The sequence below is a fragment of the Phytophthora cinnamomi genome (genome assembly GCF_018691715.1).
Source record: "Phytophthora cinnamomi strain GKB4 chromosome Unknown Contig102, whole genome shotgun sequence".
In the NCBI taxonomy this organism is placed as follows: domain Eukaryota; phylum Oomycota; class Peronosporomycetes; order Peronosporales; family Peronosporaceae; genus Phytophthora; species Phytophthora cinnamomi.
In genome coordinates, this window is record NW_027151035.1 from 605,648 (window position 1) to 625,279 (window position 19,632).

The 19,632-nt window shown below is 55.7% G+C and overlaps 2 protein-coding genes across 3 annotated transcripts; one reads left to right on the forward strand and one right to left on the reverse strand.

Annotated features, from left to right (window-relative positions):
- Window positions 1-4,859: 4,859 nt before the first annotated feature.
- Window positions 4,860-6,675, forward strand: IUM83_07964 (uncharacterized protein; the record flags this gene model as incomplete). Its single annotated transcript, XM_067932306.1, has 2 exons — window positions 4,860-4,967; window positions 6,175-6,675. The coding sequence occupies 2 exons, from the start codon at window positions 4,860-4,862 to the stop codon at window positions 6,673-6,675; spliced, it is 609 nt and encodes a 202-aa protein (XP_067782909.1).
- Window positions 6,676-8,387: 1,712 nt separating this feature from the next.
- Window positions 8,388-10,514, reverse strand: IUM83_07965 (Neutral ceramidase; the record flags this gene model as incomplete). 2 transcript variants are annotated; one of them, XM_067932308.1, is made up of 2 exons in its annotated part: window positions 8,597-8,627; window positions 8,692-10,514. In XM_067932308.1, the coding sequence occupies 2 exons, from the start codon at window positions 10,512-10,514 to the stop codon at window positions 8,597-8,599; spliced, it is 1,854 nt and encodes a 617-aa protein (XP_067782911.1). The 2 variants fall into 2 exon arrangements, with proteins under 2 accessions (XP_067782910.1, XP_067782911.1); XM_067932307.1 differs by having other exon boundaries at window positions 8,388-10,514.
- Between the last annotated feature and the right edge of the window lie 9,118 nt (window positions 10,515-19,632).

Consider the following 19,632-nt stretch of genomic DNA (forward strand, 5'->3'; position numbering starts at 1 on the left):
TGAGCACTCAGACATTTCTGATGCCACACTTGGACTGGCTGGCGTTAGGAGACGGCAGTACCACAGTTCTATTGACCCGATCGAGTACATCAACTGTAACAACAGCACGCAGGAAGGAAGGCATAGAGTTGCCCTTGATAATTGAGCGTCGAGAGAGTGACTTATGACTCGCTCACTGAGTGTCATGTCACTCTGACTGTACGAGATTTTCTTGCTACACTAAACTCACTTCCGTGGCGAGATCCAACACCAATAACAAGAAACCCCCATAGGATACGACGAAACGGTACAGTTCCAACCAAATGGAAGAAAAACGCCACGCACATTTTTCTGGTCGTACGTTACTGGGGGCTGGGCTTCGCCCTGACGCTGTCGGTCCCGCACGTCGGCCGCTTGCAACACATGTAGGAAGCAACGAACGGATTGAGCCGTTGCAGCTGGGCCGTATCGGCCAGATAGGAGTTGCTCGGAGGAGATACTACCAACGATCCTTCTTCGAGGAACATGGAGTCTCCTCTGTGGAGAATTATATGCACCGTTCGTGTCGATCTTCCGTCCGTGGAAGATCTACGGTGCTCACCACTTATGTGACCTCCCTTATGGGTAACGGGGCTTACTCCGAATCCGAGACTCCAGCACTCTCCGGCGCTAAGCCTAGCACAGTTCGCCAGAGCGTCTCGAGATGGAGGGCCCGGCGATTGCTAGATGTTGTGGTGAAATCGACGTATCAGTGTACAGTGCGCTTAAGCACCTCGCTCCTAGAGAAGGGGCTCAGCGTTTAGGCGCAACGCACTTTTCTTCTTCATATCTTGTGTTGGTTGAATGCTTGAGCTATGCAACGGTCAAGCGCGTTCCGAGACGATACGGCGCGCTGTTTCGAGAGACCTCATTTTGCGATTCGCTTCCGCGGGCACAGACAACTCCAGACGCCAATGCAGCCCGACTCTACACGCAAACCACCCAGCATCGACGGCGCCCACCTCGCGCAACCAAAGAGTAATACCAAGCAAGAAATCCTCAACTTCAACACCCTTCAATGGCCGCTCGACAACGATGAATCCTTAGATGAGCAACTGCATCGATTAAGCGACAAGCTGCTGCGCACAAGCCACGCCGACGCAACGAAGTCGCCGCGTGTGCTTCTGCTCTACGACGACGAGCGAGTCCGTGACCGTTTCTGCTCCAACGCACGGCGTCTTCTGAATGCCGCTCTGGAAGATCCTCGCGCGACTTCGACGAGCGCTCTCATCGCCCACAAAATCCTCCGCTACCGGAAAATCACGCATCGGCTGGAAGAAGTCGATCCTCGTGACCCAGCATTCGACGTCTCTGCGTTCTTCGGGGTCGAGTGGCGGAGGAAGGACGTCCAAGTGCGTGCTGGGTAAGCTGGTAGCGAGACAGCCCGAGAGTGACCACCACCTGAAAATGCATGAAAAGTTTATGGATTCGTTTGGCAATATAAAACCCAACACTATTTGTAAAAGCGTACGTACGTTCCTTCACATGGAAGATCTCAACACACCACTACTGCAGCATGTCCGTTGAAGCCATTTGTACATCAAGAAGCGCTCGTAAACTAGAACGGCGGCGGAGTAAAACCTCAGAGATGAAAACGTATGCTCCATTTCGGCACAAGTCTAACTGAGGAAGCTCGAGCGGACAATTCGATGACACAATAAAAACTGTCTCAGTGCACGATATGGTGATTGTAGGGCGATGCATGGACGAGTGATAGCAAGAGATACTGCTCAGCGGATTAGTTGTATGCGCACTGAAGCTGGAGGATGCCACCGTCGTTCTCCACAACGGTGATCTACGCACGGAGGGCCCGCGCCCCAAACCGGAAGCTTCGACGCGCGAAACACGCAAGCGAGATGGCCCCAGAACGACCGACGGCTGTTGTGAGTCTTCAAATAGACCAGGTAGGAGAGGTGCATCACAAGGAGTTCCTAGCTTCTGTTTTTACAGCGCCCACCAGCGACGTTCGCGTTACCGTCCTCGCGGATGTTCTCTCCGGACGGACGAGACCAGTGTCGGTGTGTTCTTCGGGTGCATGCCAGCGATGTCGGTTGAGCGGTACAACACCTCGTAGAATTTTCGGGTGAGTCGGAGGCCTGTTGTCCTTGCGTGGTGCGCTCAAGGGTTGAAGCAAGTTGACTAACAACCTGTCCAGGCTATCATTCAAGTCGACCTTAGTAGTTGCTTACTTGTGCTGTGGTCTGGCGGCGCTTTGATTGGTCAGCAGGGATATTCACTCATTATAACGAGCATGCCGTTCATACAACCTCGCTGATTCGTGCAAGAAAGCAGCTCAACCCCAAAGCAAAACCGGAAAAAGTGTAGGTTTGGGTACACGAGTTACACTTTGTTGACTTTTATTTTTCTCCGCATCACTCTTCAAGCGATAAAGCTTTGAGGGCCAAGTCATCGCGTGGCCTGCGTCAATCAAGTCGACGACCTACTCGCGAGACGACGACTTGGTGCCGGCAGGGGCCGGGCCGGCGCATTCTGCACCGAGGCCTCCGAAATTGGCAACGTGGCCAGCGCGATCGTGGCGACGGTGACGACGATAAGGAGCTTGACGATCTTGACCATCGTGGAGTGGGGGTGAAAGGAATTCTGGAGAAGTTTCGGGTTGTGCTGTGGATGGCAGATTTCGCTGTGAGGGTTTTCCGGACGAATGCGATCGCTGCGACGGATATTAAGGCTCGTGTTCGAGGCAGCGACAACTAAAGCAACGATTTGTGCGTGGGATATTTTCCCTTCATTTGGATTCAGATGCTGACATTGCACGCTTCACAGAGCTTCGTCGAGTTTGTAGTCAAGTTTATATTCATACAAGCTGGGACGGGAGAGTGGAGCTGGAAAACAATGATGCATTTTCATTGGCATTGAAGCTGGATTGCTGGCGTGGAGGATTGGAGGACACCTGTAAGGATTGGATGATCAGCTTGTGTGTAAAAGGTCATCGGCGTAAGAAGCAGCGGATTGCGACAAACTTGGGGAAGAGGTTATCGGACACGTGATCGGGAGTGACGTGGTACCGTGGCAGTGAACAAGCACACACAAAACGGATACATCAGTCAGTTGACACTGCTAGGTTGTCCACCTGAACAATTCATGAGCCTCAAATACTTGTGTTGGGTTGAACATCTCAGCGTGATGCTGAAACTTTTGAGTTGGCCTCGAACGCGGCTTAGGTGCACAGCAAAGGTGCAGCGCAACCGGAGAAATCGTTGTGAGTTTTCTACTTTCACGCGGCGTGGAGGTGGCGCGTGGCACAATTCGATAACCTCAATGACGTCTCAGCGGAGTGTCATCTTGCGAGACTAGCAACACGATTACGCTCTGGCTATGATACGGCTCATCTACACCTACGCACTTGTGGCTTCGCTAAGCTGGTGCGACGTGCATCCGTCATTCTTCGCCAAGCTCTGGCAACCGAGTGGAAACCCACTGTTTGTATCACCCTCGACAACACGGGTGAATTTCTGGTCTTCTTCGACGATGGCTCTCGAGGCAATCCTGGTCCAGGAGGCAGTGGAGCGATTGTTGTACGTGTCGGCAGCTCCATTGCAAACATGGAAGTCTGCTGAGAATGATCAGTATGTCATATGCCGCTTGGTCCACCACCAACAACTCTGGGTGGGCTGAAGGCCCCAAGTGCCGAAAAATGCCCCATAGTGTACTGAGGGGTATCGGAAGCCGGTCCCGAAATGGGTCGGATAGCCACAGGCATCCCTACCAGAGCAAGCCTCAAGCCTGGTGTGTGGGTTCTGGTAGCTTAAATCTCTCTCCATCACCACCAACTCGCCGAAAATATGGGGCTACTATCTGGGCTACGTGCCTGCAAGGAGCACGACTGGTTCCCTTCGCATGTCGTCGGGGATAGCGCGATAATTATACGCCAGTACGCTACACGAACACCTCCTCGCGCCACTCGACTGAATTCTATTCATTGGCAATGTCGGAGGCTTGCGGACACGCTAGGAGTTATTTCTTGGCACCATTATCTACGGGAATTTAACAATGCGGCTGATGCATTGGCGAGTATTGCTCTGGACACCAAGAAAAGTGCTCAATGAGTACTACGTACTGTTGGACATGACCACCCAAATGTGGGAGACAGCTGCGATGCTGATTCATCCGGATGTGGGACACTGGATAGCACGCAACTGGAATGCGGACCCTTCGGGGCCCGAGGTATCACCGGTGTGATACCAGGGGGCCCTAGGCTGATGGAGGAAGATCAGCTAGCGATCACAGAGCAACTCGCGATTTAGACACGCAAGTTGGTATGGACATAGGAAGTCGTTAGATAACTAAGTGACATCGATGTTTCTAAAATAAAATCGTTGTAAGTTTGCTGGCTATCGGACCAGATCGAAATATGGTGCACGGTGTGTGATGATTTCCACGCATGGTTAAGTATTATGACAAAAGCTTGCCGACTGCGCCACACAACCCGAAACACATGTTACGTAAGTCCTCCAACTTCGATGTCAATACACGAGATCGAGGTGGATCTGCCAACACTCAGTATAAGTGCGTGTACAGCGATAGGTCAACACGAAACTCTCTCGAGATTCAAACGCGCAGATCAGCCTGCACTCCAGTAGCCGCAATCGAGACGTTCCGTGTGTCCTCCACATCTGTGAAGCGTGCAATGGCAGCATCTGAATCCAAATGAAGGGAAAATATCCCACGCACAAATCGTTGCTTTAGTTGTCGCTGCCTCGAACACGAGCCTTAATATCCATCGCAGCGATCGCATTCGTCCGGAAAACCCTCACAGCGAAATCTGCCATCCACAGCACAACCCGAAACTTCTCCAGAATTCCTTTCACCCCCACTCCACGATGGTCAAGATCGTCAAGCTCCTCATCGTCGTCACCGTCGCCACGATCGCGCTGGCCACGTTGCCACTTTCGGAGGCCTCGGTGCAGAATGCGCCGGTTCCGACCCCGGTACCAAGTGATCGTCTCGCGAGTAGGTCGTCTACTTGATCGACGCAGACCACAAAATGACTTGCTTCCCACTGAGAGGCTCCCAGAGCTTAGTTGTTGAACGCGTTCGAGTGGAGAAGAATAAAGTGATCTTGTATCCACATCTTTACGAACTTTTTTTTTGCTGAAGTGCCCTCATCTTGGCGTGGATCATTTCCTCCAAAGTGACCCACCATACCTATCACCTAGCATTTATCATGAGATCTCCCCAAAGGTGTAGAGAGATTTTCGCCACGATCGTTTACCGTTATTTCTCGCTCGGGGAGCTTGGGCCACCATTTAGAGCATTGATTTCTTAGTGTAGGGTCCGTCTTGCCGTTACTGCTGGCAGTCGGCTTGGCTTCCTACGTTGTAGCCTTTCCCACCGGACAGTCGAGAAAATACTCGTGCCTTGTGGTGAGGACGGTATCTTACAGTCAGTCAATTATCCGCTTCGAAGTTAGTGCGTCAAAACGGCACCATCGTTTACACCTGCTTGAAGAGTTCTCATTTTGACGTATTCTCTCGCCGACAATAGAGCGATTGAGTGCGCGCGGTAGATTGCAAACTCTTATCAGCATCTGATGGTTCAGCAGCAACTCGATTGTCCGCCAGAAACGCCTGTAGGCCTATCTTCTCGGTCGAACATAGTCGAAGTCACGGAGCGATCAGTGTTTCTGTGGACAATACTGAACGTGCCTACAAACCTGGGACTGTCTAGCGTGGAGAGATTATGCAGTCCGGATTGCAGCAGCGATGTGACCTCGAGTAACTGCGATCGGATGCTGTTGTAACGGACAGCGCTGGTTCGGAGGTCGCTCAATTGCGAACCCGAATCCGACCGAAGAAACATGTCGGCCCGCTGCTACGAGCGTAGGAAGCAGCAAACAGTGTGTGGGGGTGCCTTGCTTTGCACTGGTGTTTGTTGACAGCGTTCAAACTCCTTTGAGGATAAAAGCCGCTTTACACCGCCTTTCCGGCAAAATCTTGGTTCCGGCCTCTCCTTGAACGATGGCGCTTGGCTGCAACCATACCCAAGGGCTTCTCCAAGAAGACTCGAATGCTCGAAGATATGGCGGACATTTAACCTTTCAGCACAGCTCATTTTTCTGCTGGTATCTTCTGCTGGGTGCGTGATCTATGCGTGCGCGATACAGAAGCCCCTCGTGTTCCGAATGACTTTCCTCAGGTTCATTTACCGATTCGCGCCGACGACCACACATACCCGACGAAGGCAGCTAAGCCAAACATGGCAAGCAAGGGCGCCAACGTTGACTGCTCTCTCGCCACGCCACAAAACCCGGAAGCCAAGCAAGAGGACCAGAACGTCGCCGACCCCCTCCTACCACTTGAGATAGACGAATCCGTGGACGAGGAACTAGACCGTCTGCATGATAAGCTGCTGCGTTCTTGCAGCTCTGGTGCAGCGAAGTCACCACGCGTACTTCTGCTCTACAACGACGAGCGAGTCCGCGACCGCTTCTGCGCCAATGCGCGGCGCCTTTTGGATGCCGTGCTGGAGGACCCTCGCGCTAGCTCCAAGAGCGCTCTTATTGCGCACAAGGCTCTCCGCTACCGGAAAATCACACATCGACTCGAAGAAGTCGATCCTCGCGACCCAGGTTTCGACGCCTCCGAGTTCTTCGGTGTCGAGTGGAGGAGGAAGGATACCCGGGTGAACGCGGAGTAGGTGGCTGCAAATGAGGATGGTATCTTACAGCCTTGCATGGGTCGCGCATAAAATGCATGTAAGACGTTTGAATCCAGTTCCACTATTGACGACCTTCGTTCTCACCGTAAAGATAATTACTGTGGAGTGTTGCAGGTCGTCGAGTTGGTGGAATTGTTCTCATCAGACTTTGTTATGGTTGACGTGTCTTCGTGTCCATGCGACGATTAGTCCGAGGTGGTTCGAGCACATGTGCGTTTTTCAGAGTAGCCTCTGTGCTTGATTGCCGATCACAAGAGCATACCCAACAGTATAGCATGATGCTTCTCTTGACGACTTTTGGTATTAGAGCAATCATAGACGGATCTGCTCTATTCACGATAGGCTCGCTGCGCGGGAACGAGTGCTCACGTTCCAAGTTGGAGGAAAGCGCACCTGGGAATCAACTCCGATTGAATATTAGTTCGCAGGAAGAGGGAGTCTGTTACCGTACCACGACTGGAGAGGAAGTAAGATAATTCACAGCGCTCCAAATTGGGGGCGGCCGATTGTCTTAAAACGACCGACGGCTGTAATGCCGGTACCACCTGGAATAGCTCGAGTAGACTTCTTGCCCGACAATGACCTACCGCCTTTTATTTATGTTATTTCTGCGACGCCCGTGACTTTTACCGCCGCTGCGGACGCACACGAGTGCTTGTTCTCGGTTATTCTAGTGCAAGGCCCAGTTCGCATTGTTCAGCACGGTGGCCCACAAGTTGCTGCTGCCGGTATCTAGATACAACCGGCGTCATTGCGGCCTAATACTCCTGCAGAATCAGCTTATGATGACGCTGGTGTAAGCTGGTCATGGATTTGCTTCTAGCCTTCTCGCAAAGATGTGCTGATATCACCCTGTTTTTTTTTTTTTCTTTCGCCAAGACGCAGTGTTTGCAAGAACTCAAGTAGAGCGATTTGGCCAGGCTTGATTATTCTAATGCACTTGCGCTATCAAGAGGTTGTACGGCTCACCGGGCGGCTGGGCCGATTGTGCGTTTGGGTCGGCTTTTACTGTTCCATGCCATGACTCGACCAGATAAACCTGAATGGCGCAGTTGCTTAGCTGCATTGGTGCGTTGTCTGAGACGTCGATCGCTACGGTCGGTTCCCCAATTGCACGCAGCATTTTGTGTCGGATCCACCTTGCAGGGATTTGCCAGTTATCGCCTTTCACTTTGGGGGAATCCAACGAGCTGCCCAGGCACGATGAAGAATCTGTCGGGCTGCGGAGACAATTTCCTTCTTTCCTGAGCCGCTCCAAGTCACACAATTGTTGCGCTATGTGATGATGAAGAAAGCGTGTGCGCATGCCAATTTTTGCAAGCGAGGGCAGATATGGTAGATTCTCGGGAGAAAACGTGCAATATCTCCTGATTCAGTAATTCCAGTCGGATGTCGTTGTAGCTGGCAAATATTGCGTCCGGAGGTGGGCGACATATAGAAGAAAGATTTTTCTCGTTGTGACATCACCTACACGTTGGCCATCAGCTTTGTACTGGATGACTCCCTTCCTATGTGCTCGCAACCTCGCTGGCTTGGCTAAGAGGGAGGCCCACTATTGAGTTTTTACTGCCTCGATAGGGTGGAAATAAGGAATAGAACAGGACTGGGTAGTCTCGAGTTGGCAACGACTGATGCCATTAGTTTGATGTCAACACCAAGTGATATTCCCTTCAAATGCAAGAACGGATGCCTTACGCTGTCACGGTGAACGTGTTGGACGTGGCAGTGTACGCTGTGAGTGCACCCAGCAAACTCTTCGAGTACCCGCGGTGCACGAAACGGTAGGTGCCGGCGACGCTTGTGCTGCCGCCCTTGCGGATATTCCACTCGCACGTATTCTTGCTCTCGGCAACGAGGTACCGTTCCCAATGATAACGGAGATCCCAGTGTGCGTCGGTCATCACGGTGGAGTACGAGCCGCTCGAGCCGAGCTTTTGGACGTCACAGAAGGACGAGACCAATGTCAGCGCGTTTTTCGGGTGTGCGCCGGCGAACACAGCTGAGGCCACACTACCAACAGCGTAGGAGCTGGAGGGTTGCGTGCGCACGTAGCTGAATGAGTACAGCAAAGGGGAAGAGTCGAACACTACACCGGTCTGCAGCGTGATGAGTGAACTGCGGTCGAGTTGCAGCGGTGTGGGCCCCACGTCCAACTGCACGGAGGAATCCGCCACGGAAGCCGCCACGCGAGCCAATTCCTGCTGCACCGCGGCCAACTGGTTGGGGCCGAAGAGTGTCGACGCACCCTCGTAGTTTTGCGTAAGGTACTCTTCCTTAGTCGTCATGTACTGCGCGTAGGCGTTGCTGACGGCTGCAAGCTCGACCTCGGTTACCCCAGCTCCAGCCAGTGCCGTCTTCACGGTGTCTCGGATGCGTCTGCCAGCCATGGTGGTGACTTCGAAGTTGGTGACAGCGATGGCGAACTGACCGATCTTGACGACCTGCACTGGCAGGATGTTGGGCACCCAGGGCACGGGCTCCATGAGTCCGACGGCCAGCAGCGGCACCTTGTTGGCGTTCTGGCAGGTCTGCACCCACTGCGGCGTCTCCTTGATGACAGCTCCGATGGTCTTGAAGAGCACGTTGGCTTTCAGGTTACCCTCCGTGAACATGCTGAGCCCTCGTCCGTCCTCGGTGCCAGCGGCGAAATTCTGCCCCACAACGGCTGGGCAAGTTCGGTATGCGTAGGGATCGGCGGTGGTGGCCTCGACACCGTTCAGCGTTACATTGGAGAAGTCGACGTACGAGAGCTTGGCGACGATAGAGCCCTGGATGAGCTCCGAATTTCCGTTGATAAGCGCCGACAGCGTGTCGTACTGCCGCTTGCCCATGATCTCGGCGGACTCGATCGGCGTACTTCCTTCGCCACTGAAAGTGCCGTTGCCGTTGTCAATCAAGTTGGGGCTCACGTCACCAGCGTTAGCGATGCCGATGCCGACGACCACATTATCCAGCTCGTTCTCGAGTAGGAACTCGGCGTAGCCCTTGTTGTCTCCACTGATAAGCAGGTTGTTGGCAGTGAGACTGGTGGGATGAACTGGGTAGAAGGCCAACACACCACGCAGCTTCCCAGTGCTGCTGAAAAAGTGCAGTGCGCGCATTGTCGTGTCGATATTACTCGAGTACTTCGCCCGTTCGGATGCTGAGTTGGCCAGGTAGGCGTCGGGGGATCGGTTCTTGCCTCCTTTGGTGACCTCGCCCTTGTTCCAACGGATGGTGCCGCTCGCCACGGAGTTGTGCGCCTTGTCGATAGCGTCCATGATGCCACTGACGATCTTGTCGAAGTTCTCGTTGATATATCCGAGGATGGAAACGTCGTAGAGGAAGTAGCCTGAAGTTCCTCCGGGTCCGGCGTGCGTGTGCGTGGCGTGTAGAATGACGTTTTGCTCGGTGTAGACGCCGTTGTACTTGGTGGCGAGCTCGGCGAGGACTTCTTGGTGGACGAGTTGCATGACAGAATGCAAGTCGCAATGGACGAACATGACACGCTCGCTTGTGTCGGGATCTTCGATGAGGAAGGCCCTGGCATACAGTCGGTTGAGGATTCCGGCATCACTTTCGTCGGTGTTGGCGAACCCCATCATGATGACCTCCGCGGCTGGCCCAGTGATGTCACTCTTGCCGATGCCGATGTTGTATGGAGCAGCATGCTGGACAAAAGCCACACTGAGTAGGAGGAGAAGAAACCAGCGTGGCATCACGTCGTTCGTCTCGATTCGGTCTACCGATGAAGAGCTTGAGCACTTGTCCGTAAATTTGAAAATGAAGGCCTCGTCGGGGTCGAAAAGGAATAGAACCAAGATGGCCAACTTGAACATCCATTCCGGTGGAGAGAGGGCATGTTAAACCAGCTAGAGCTGATCGGACCTCTTCAGCAAGGCCAACGGTGGCACTCCAACGAGACTCATCAATGTTGAAGTGGTCTAATGATGGTTGAAGCACCCTGAACGAGCACCAAGAACATGGGGAAGTTATGCTGGTGCCGCCAGCTACGCATGCAAGACAACCGAGCGCCTGCATTAGCTGAACTGAAGCAGCGCGAACCGTGCCGAACTTGGATAGTCCCAGGGAGTTTCGTATCCTATCTTTTCAGCAGTCGCGTGAGTCAAGTCGTGCTCGCTTCAACTTACTAGAGTGAATTCAACCGATGAACAACTCGCTCCATTCGACTGGCGACAGGGTTCACACAATAGCCGAGCACCACATTGTAATGCCCTGTACGATTTTCTCTCTGAATGTCGGTCTTGGGGCAATGCGACGGGGGCGTCTTCTTCCATGCAGCTTTGAGCTTATATAAATCCTTATCCATGGCGGAGGCGAAAATAAAAATGCATGCCACAGCAGCAATTCGTCAAAACTAGGCAGAGGACGTAACGACTATTCGAGGCACAGGGGTCGGTCGTTCTAGGACGATCGACCCTGTTCCTGGAGCCGACACTTCCAAATTTGACAGATAAGCCAGACTTGCTGCGTTCACCTTTATCGACTACGACGACGACGCCAGTGGCAGTACCCGTGTCACGAGCCGACCAGCGGGACAACATTACCCGAGATTTCCCTTCCGGCAGTTGCGCCCCGGGGGATATCGGGTTCGATCTTCATTTGGTTCGACCCTCATTTGCCAGTTGAGCCCGACAACGGCAATCTCGGAGGCGACGAAGAGCCCCGAGGAATTACCACTTCACACAAACACGACCCCGAGCGCGTCTGCTGTATATTGACAAAGGTGTACGCGAACGCTTCTGCTTCAATGCGCAGTATCTTCCGCAAACGGCGCTACAGGACCCCCAAACTAACTCCAAGAACACTCGATTCGCTTGCAAAGCACTCCGATACCGCAATGCACCGGAGGAGCTGACCTCGAGGACCCCACATTCGATATCTCGGTGTTTTTTGGCGTCAAGTGGCAGCGCGACGACACCTTGGGGGCTAAGCGAGGAACATGGTGGATGAGACAAATTGCCGTCAATAATTTTACATATGATTCCTATCGATGTGAAACTGACACCTGAATACCTTTATTTCCCCACGAGCTGCGCCACGCACTCGCTGCGTATTTACGTGTGATCTCTGCGGCAATATTTTCTAGGTGTGCAACTTGTATGATGGTGTGGTAGATCCGAGCATGGTCAATTTCTCCAACTCGGCCCTAACTCGAGTGGCATTTTCCATGATGACCATTACTACCACTGACCCACAACCAAGTAATACTTGGCAAGTACAGCGACATCTTCCGATAGATGATCCGCGCAGCTCCCACAATACATGACTGCGCCCGCCCCAAACGGAGACGGGCGTGTTGGCCTCATCCCGTGTGCAGTTCATTACTGTTGTGCACGTCCAGCTACCTGCACACGCTACCGACTGGGCTCCTCGGCCGTCGATAGCGTGGCTTCGACCGTGTTCGCCGGCGTGTACCCGAACAACGCGCTGGTCTCGACCTTTTAGCGGCACCCAGTGTATTAGGTAGTTGGGAATGCTACCAAGAGCAAGATCACGTACAAATACTTCGCGCATGTACAGTTGAACATTCAGTGTGCTGTACGTGCTCATTCACTGGCGGCTCACTTCAACATGGTCAGCAACGACGTGATGGGGCCGGGACACGAACAGCACAGAACCTAGACCCTGCGACTCGTGTGCATTTGAGCAGGGTGGGATCTTGGATCAAGATTCTTGATACACTGTAGTATATAATACATGTAACAGTGTCCGCGATCTTGGTTTCAACTGGAGGTGACGCCTGACCTGCGTCACTGGTGGATGTGCAGTGCAAACACGATGGGAAGGAGTGCGGACTAAACGCCTGTAGAACAGAAAAGGTCAACGGGCGTTCCTGCCAATCTTTGAGACGAGGAGGCTGCCGTTCAGACGCTTTTTACTGCAGCTGCAATTGATGACCAGCTTTCTTTGCCGTCCCTATTTTCGCCACCTCACTTACGCACAATGCATGCATGTCCGATTATGGATGCTCACCCAGTGTTCGGGGCTGCAGTCCAACAAGATACTCCAGCTGGTGATCTTATACTGTTGTCATGACGTTTGCAATGCGAGTCCCTGTCTGGTCAACATTTGATAGACTCTGCCGGTTATCTTTGCATTTGTAGCTTATCAGCATAATAACCGCTCACCAAGCCTCTAAAATGCGGGAGCGCTGTCGTCCTTCCGGTAGAGGAGGTGACCGTGTGGCCACCGAAAGACAACCTGCAACTTCGTAGGACACAAGGTGTCTCCTCGAAGTCGTCACGAGAGATTGCCCCGATCTCATTTTCACTTTTGCTCCGCAGCAACAAGCACCGCGGCAAATAGTTCGCACTCTCAACGTCCAGTCCAAGTCATAAGTCTTTCCTGTCCAGTCCTCAGTGTCTTTGTTCAAAATGAACCTCACCAAGATCATCGCTCACCTCGCCATTATCGCGGCCGCAATGGGCTCGCTTACGGAAGCAGGCAACATCAGCCCGCAGGCACCGCAAACCGGCGTCTCCAACGATGATTCGTTTACAACGCCCGTGCCAACAACCGGCACCCCCATTGTCACGCCGGTTTCAGCGCCTGCTACCCCCAGATCGGGAGGTGCGCCATCCCCAATGGCAACCCCTGCTCCAACGATGGCAACCCCACTCCCAACTCCTTTTGCAACGCCGTCTCCGACGACTAACGCAGCGGTTGAAACTACAACGCCATGCCCAACTAAGCCGGGTGACGAGAAAAATGATTCCTCCAACGATAGCGACGACTCTCCTGCTACCAACAAGGGCAATAGCCCAAGCACAGTCGGCAAAGACCAAACCGAGAGCACAACAATGCAGAAGCACGGGGAGGACGAACGTACTATTAGCGGTGCCAAAACTGCTCCAGCAAGCGCTGGTCAGGACGACCACGTCGGCGGAGGAGCTGCCGGTGGCGTCGGAGCTGGTACTGGTGTCGGTGGCCACATCGGTGGCGGTGCTTCGGGTGGCGTCGGCGCCGGAGCTGGTGTCGGTGGCCACATCGGTGGCGGTGCTTCGGGTGGCGTCGGCGCCGGAGCTGGTGTCGGTGGCCACATCGGTGGCGGTGCTTCGGGTGGCGTCGGTGCTGGAGCTGGTGTCGACGGCCACGTCGGCGGAGGAGCTGCCGGTGGCGTCGGAGCTGGTGCTGGAGTAGGCGGTCACGTCGGCGGCGGTGTTTCGGGTGGCGTCGGCGCCGGAGCTGGTGTCGACGGCCACGTCGGCGGAGGAGCTGCCGGTGGCGTCGGCGCCGGAGCTGGTGTCGGTGGCCACGTCGGTGGCGGTGTTTCGGGTGGCGTCGGCGCCGGAGCTGGTGTCGACGGCCACGTCGGCGGAGGAGCTGCCGGTGGCGTCGGCGCCGGAGCTGGTGTCGGTGGCCACATCGGTGGCGGTGCTTCGGGTGGCGTCGGTGCTGGAGCTGGTGTCGACGGCCACGTCGGCGGAGGAGCTGCCGGTGGCGTCGGAGCTGGTGCTGGAGTAGGCGGTCACGTCGGCGGCGGTGTTTCGGGTGGCGTCGGCGCCGGAGCTGGTGTCGGTGGCCACATCGGTGGCGGTGCTTCGGGTGGCGTCGGTGCTGGAGCTGGTGTCGACGGCCACGTCGGCGGAGGAGCTGCCGGTGGCGTCGGAGCTGGTGCTGGAGTAGGCGGTCACGTCGGCGGCGGTGTTTCGGGTGGCGTCGGCGCCGGAGCTGGTGTCGGTGGCCACATCGGTGGCGGTGCTTCGGGTGGCGTCGGTGCTGGAGCTGGTGTCGACGGCCACGTCGGCGGAGGAGCTGCCGGTGGCGTCGGAGCTGGTGCTGGAGTAGGCGGTCACGTCGGCGGCGGTGTTTCGGGTGGCGTCGGCGCCGGAGCTGGTGTCGGTGGCCACATCGGTGGCGGTGCTTCGGGTGGCGTCGGTGCTGGAGCTGGTGTCGACGGCCACGTCGGCGGAGGAGCTGCCGGTGGCGTCGGAGCTGGTGCTGGAGTAGGCGGTCACGTCGGCGGCGGTGTTTCGGGTGGCGTCGGCGCCGGAGCTGGTGTCGGTGGCCACATCGGTGGCGGTGCTTCGGGTGGCGTCGGTGCTGGAGCTGGTGTCGACGGCCACGTCGGCGGAGGAGCTGCCGGTGGCGTCGGAGCTGGTGCTGGAGTAGGCGGTCACGTCGGCGGCGGTGTTTCGGGTGGCGTCGGCGCCGGAGCTGGTGTCGGTGGCCACATCGGTGGCGGTGCTTCGGGTGGCGTCGGTGCTGGAGCTGGTGTCGACGGCCACGTCGGCGGAGGAGCTGCCGGTGGCGTCGGAGCTGGTGCTGGAGTAGGCGGTCACGTCGGCGGCGGTGTTTCGGGTGGCGTCGGCGCCGGAGCTGGTGTCGGTGGCCACATCGGTGGCGGTGCTTCGGGTGGCGTCGGTGCTGGAGCTGGTGTCGACGGCCACGTCGGCGGAGGAGCTGCCGGTGGCGTCGGAGCTGGTGCTGGAGTAGGCGGTCACGTCGGCGGCGGTGTTTCGGGTGGCGTCGGCGCCGGAGCTGGTGTCGGTGGCCACATCGGTGGCGGTGCTTCGGGTGGCGTCGGTGCTGGAGCTGGTGTCGACGGCCACGTCGGCGGAGGAGCTGCCGGTGGCGTCGGAGCTGGTGCTGGAGTAGGCGGTCACGTCGGCGGCGGTGTTTCGGGTGGCGTCGGCGCCGGAGCTGGTGTCGGTGGCCACATCGGTGGCGGTGCTTCGGGTGGCGTCGGTGCTGGAGCTGGTGTCGACGGCCACGTCGGCGGAGGAGCTGCCGGTGGCGTCGGAGCTGGTGCTGGAGTAGGCGGTCACGTCGGCGGCGGTGTTTCGGGTGGCGTCGGCGCCGGAGCTGGTGTCGGTGGCCACATCGGTGGCGGTGCTTCGGGTGGCGTCGGTGCTGGAGCTGGTGTCGACGGCCACGTCGGCGGAGGAGCTGCCGGTGGCGTCGGAGCTGGTGCTGGAGTAGGCGGTCACGTCGGCGGCGGTGTTTCGGGTGGCGTCGGCGCCGGAGCTGGTGTCGGTGGCCACATCGGTGGCGGTGCTTCGGGTGGCGTCGGTGCTGGAGCTGGTGTCGACGGCCACGTCGGCGGAGGAGCTGCCGGTGGCGTCGGAGCTGGTGCTGGAGTAGGCGGTCACGTCGGCGGCGGTGTTTCGGGTGGCGTCGGCGCCGGAGCTGGTGTCGGTGGCCACATCGGTGGCGGTGCTTCGGGTGGCGTCGGTGCTGGAGCTGGTGTCGACGGCCACGTCGGCGGAGGAGCTGCCGGTGGCGTCGGAGCTGGTGCTGGAGTAGGCGGTCACGTCGGCGGCGGTGTTTCGGGTGGCGTCGGCGCCGGAGCTGGTGTCGGTGGCCACATCGGTGGCGGTGCTTCGGGTGGCGTCGGTGCTGGAGCTGGTGTCGACGGCCACGTCGGCGGAGGAGCTGCCGGTGGCGTCGGAGCTGGTGCTGGAGTAGGCGGTCACGTCGGCGGCGGTGTTTCGGGTGGCGTCGGCGCCGGAGCTGGTGTCGGTGGCCACATCGGTGGCGGTGCTTCGGGTGGCGTCGGTGCTGGAGCTGGTGTCGACGGCCACGTCGGCGGAGGAGCTGCCGGTGGCGTCGGAGCTGGTGCTGGAGTAGGCGGTCACGTCGGCGGCGGTGTTTCGGGTGGCGTCGGCGCCGGAGCTGGTGTCGGTGGCCACATCGGTGGCGGTGCTTCGGGTGGCGTCGGTGCTGGAGCTGGTGTCGACGGCCACGTCGGCGGAGGAGCTGCCGGTGGCGTCGGAGCTGGTGCTGGAGTAGGCGGTCACATCGGCGGCGGTGTTTCGGGTGGCGTCGGCGCCGGAGCTGGTGTCGGTGGCCACATCGGTGGCGGTGCTTCGGGTGGCGTCGGTGCTGGAGCTGGTGTCGACGGCCACGTCGGCGGAGGAGCTGCCGGTGGCGTCGGAGCTGGTGCTGGAGTAGGCGGTCACGTCGGCGGCGGTGTTTCGGGTGGCGTCGGCGCCGGAGCTGGTGTCGGTGGCCACATCGGTGGCGGTGCTTCGGGTGGCGTCGGTGCTGGAGCTGGTGTCGACGGCCACGTCGGCGGAGGAGCTGCCGGTGGCGTCGGAGCTGGTGCTGGAGTAGGCGGTCACGTCGGCGGCGGTGTTTCGGGTGGCGTCGGCGCCGGAGCTGGTGTCGGTGGCCACATCGGTGGCGGTGCTTCGGGTGGCGTCGGTGCTGGAGCTGGTGTTGGTGGTCGCTCTACTCGTTTTCTGCGGGACTAGGCTTGTGAATGTAGTCGTGATGTTATCTTAGTCGATAACCTGCTGTGAATGTATGCATGCATTTGATTGGTTTGATCATGAATTCAATAACTAAAGCCGTGCTTCGCCCGGAACAGCTCTGGATTTTGCGGTGAGCGTGCGAAAAGTAATATGCTACATGTATTCCAGCCACTCAGTTATAGGAAGTGGTAGGCTGATCCGCAGCACGCGCAGTGAAGTAATGACAGGCTGGCTGGATTAGTCTCTGCGACGCCGCTGAGCGTCAAATGAGTGCCAGGCGGCATCCACTCCGCCGTTTCACCGCTGGCACTCCATCTCGTGCACCACAGCGCCTCAGCATCTCGATAAGCATGCGAGCCCAGCGCTACTACAGCGGTCTCTCTTTCCACTCTTTATCTTTGGCTTGGACCCGCTCAGCCGCAGGCTGCGGCTGCGGACAATTATATTTATATCTATTTTATCATTTCGTTAAATAAATACCAGTTGCAACTATAACATACAAAATGCCAAAATGAATTATTTTCCTAGAATATTGTAAACATGGAATTGGTCGCCTTAAAAAAAAACGCACGACAAACTGAAATGCGAGAAAATAAATATCGTGATGGCAATCAATTCATACGACAAATAAATTGTCAGATCGTAAAATATAAATATATTTTCAAAAAGTATATTTTTCGGCTTCAGGAAGGGATCGATTAGGAATTCCACCCGCCCAGCAGCAGCAGAGACAACAACAAACCAGCGACGTCGGCCGTCGTCGCCGGCAACGCCACCAACGTACGCCCGTGGCAGCCACGTCGACTGCTGGACAAGTTGAAGAGGTGAGACGAGTTCGGCGACCCATCTCTTCGTCTTGGATCCACTATGGTCTGACTCCCTCCGCCGGATCAGCCCCAAGCACCAGAGAATCTCTCCTTGGAAAAAAAGTACTATAATAATAAATAATACTATTTGTGTACGGCATTTATTATTATTGTAAGTTGAAATGTCGGGGAATATTGCTACTTTTATAAATATACTTTTCCGAAGTAATGAGACCTCATAGTGAATGTAAGTCAGGTTGCTCGATGAAGTTGCGTCCACTCAATGTCCATATTCCTAGTCAAACGGGTTAACAACGTGCAAATGTATACTTTAGTGAACACAAGTAGTTTCTTAGAGTCCATCACATCCACTAATCACCTAGTTTGTTTCCCTGCATCGCAAATGGTGGATATATCTAGGCTAGCTCATGCGTGTCGGTATCGCGGACATCGAGGACGCTTCCGCTAATTAGGACAACTAGGTACAGCGAAGAGCAGTAGCGTGCGCGCAATACAATAGCTATTGTCCCGTTATTTATTATTGCTGAAGTCGCAGCGCAAGTATTTATTATTGAGTGGCGAAATTGACATTTCAATTCTTTATTGTAATTGCCAGAGATTGACAACCAGTTGATAGGTAGTGCCTTGCTCGTTCCTCCTCGAACGAAAAGCAACGGAAGGGGGGATGCAAATATACATGCAAGTCTATCGAGGAAGGCGCGAGAAAGATCGCGGCCCGAGCCGCTTACGCCAGCTCCTGCGCCAGAATGTTGAGTGCTTGAGGGGATTTACAAATAGGCACGCACGTCCGAGCTCTGCCAGCGCCATGGGTCCCGATTCAGAGAAGAAGACGCGGAGACTTCCCATGGTCACCTCCTGCAGGATATCGGCCTGCTGCAGTGGGCACCAGCTCGAGTCGCAGATTTGTTGCCGCGCCTGGGCGTACAAGGCCGAGGGCATGTCTAGCTCCGACAGCACCACACTGAACCATAACATATCGGCGTCGGTGCTGTACATCTCATCGCGAATGACCTCGGGGGCCATCCACAGAGTCGCATTCTTGCTCTGGTTGAGCGTCACGGTGATCTTGACTTCGGCCACGAAGCTGTCGACGTGGTCGTCGTTCTCGTGAGTCTCGGGCGGCAGCTTCTTCACCGCCACCCTGTCGCCCCTGAAGGAGCCCGAGAACACTTGGCCGAAGTTCTCTGATCGATGGGCTGGTCCACCTGCACCTCTTTCCACGGGATCCGCTAGCTGACCGATTAATAATCATTAATGAACGGAGGCGACCACCCCTCACCTCCACAATGACTGCATGTTGCCTGAACGCGGAAAAAATCCGCGGCTGTCGCTCGAGTGATCAGATAAATTACCTGTCACAGGCATTATGTACTCGAGTACAAGTTATTTGAAATAATAGGTTTTTTAACTTAATAAAAACTGGATGGGTCAACGTACCAGCATAATTTGAGCACAGGTAATTCAACATCACAGTCCAGTCAAGGGCCTGCAGAACCAAACTCAATGAATGATATTCAGCAGGTATTTCGATTGGAGAATAATGGCACCTGAGTGGCAACCGCATAAGGACTTTGGATAAAATCCAGTCCAGAGAAATGTCGTGACAGTTCTTTGGAATTACAATGTTAGTACGTTCGTAGTATAATGTTACAGGGAGGGCTAGGTAGTTTTGCCTGTTCGGCTTTTCTTTCGCTCCAAAATGTCGGCTGGGTTACATGCACATGTATTTTTCGTGTACCATCCCGTCAGTTTCGGCAACCTTAGCTCAACTAGAGTATCGTGCTATTCACTCTGCAGATTCGCTACCAACTTGGAGATTGTTGTGCCAGCGGCAGCAGCCTCTGTTCGGCATCAAGATGCGGTTCACGAAGGCCGCGAGCTACTTGACCGCCGCGCCGTACCTTTGCCGC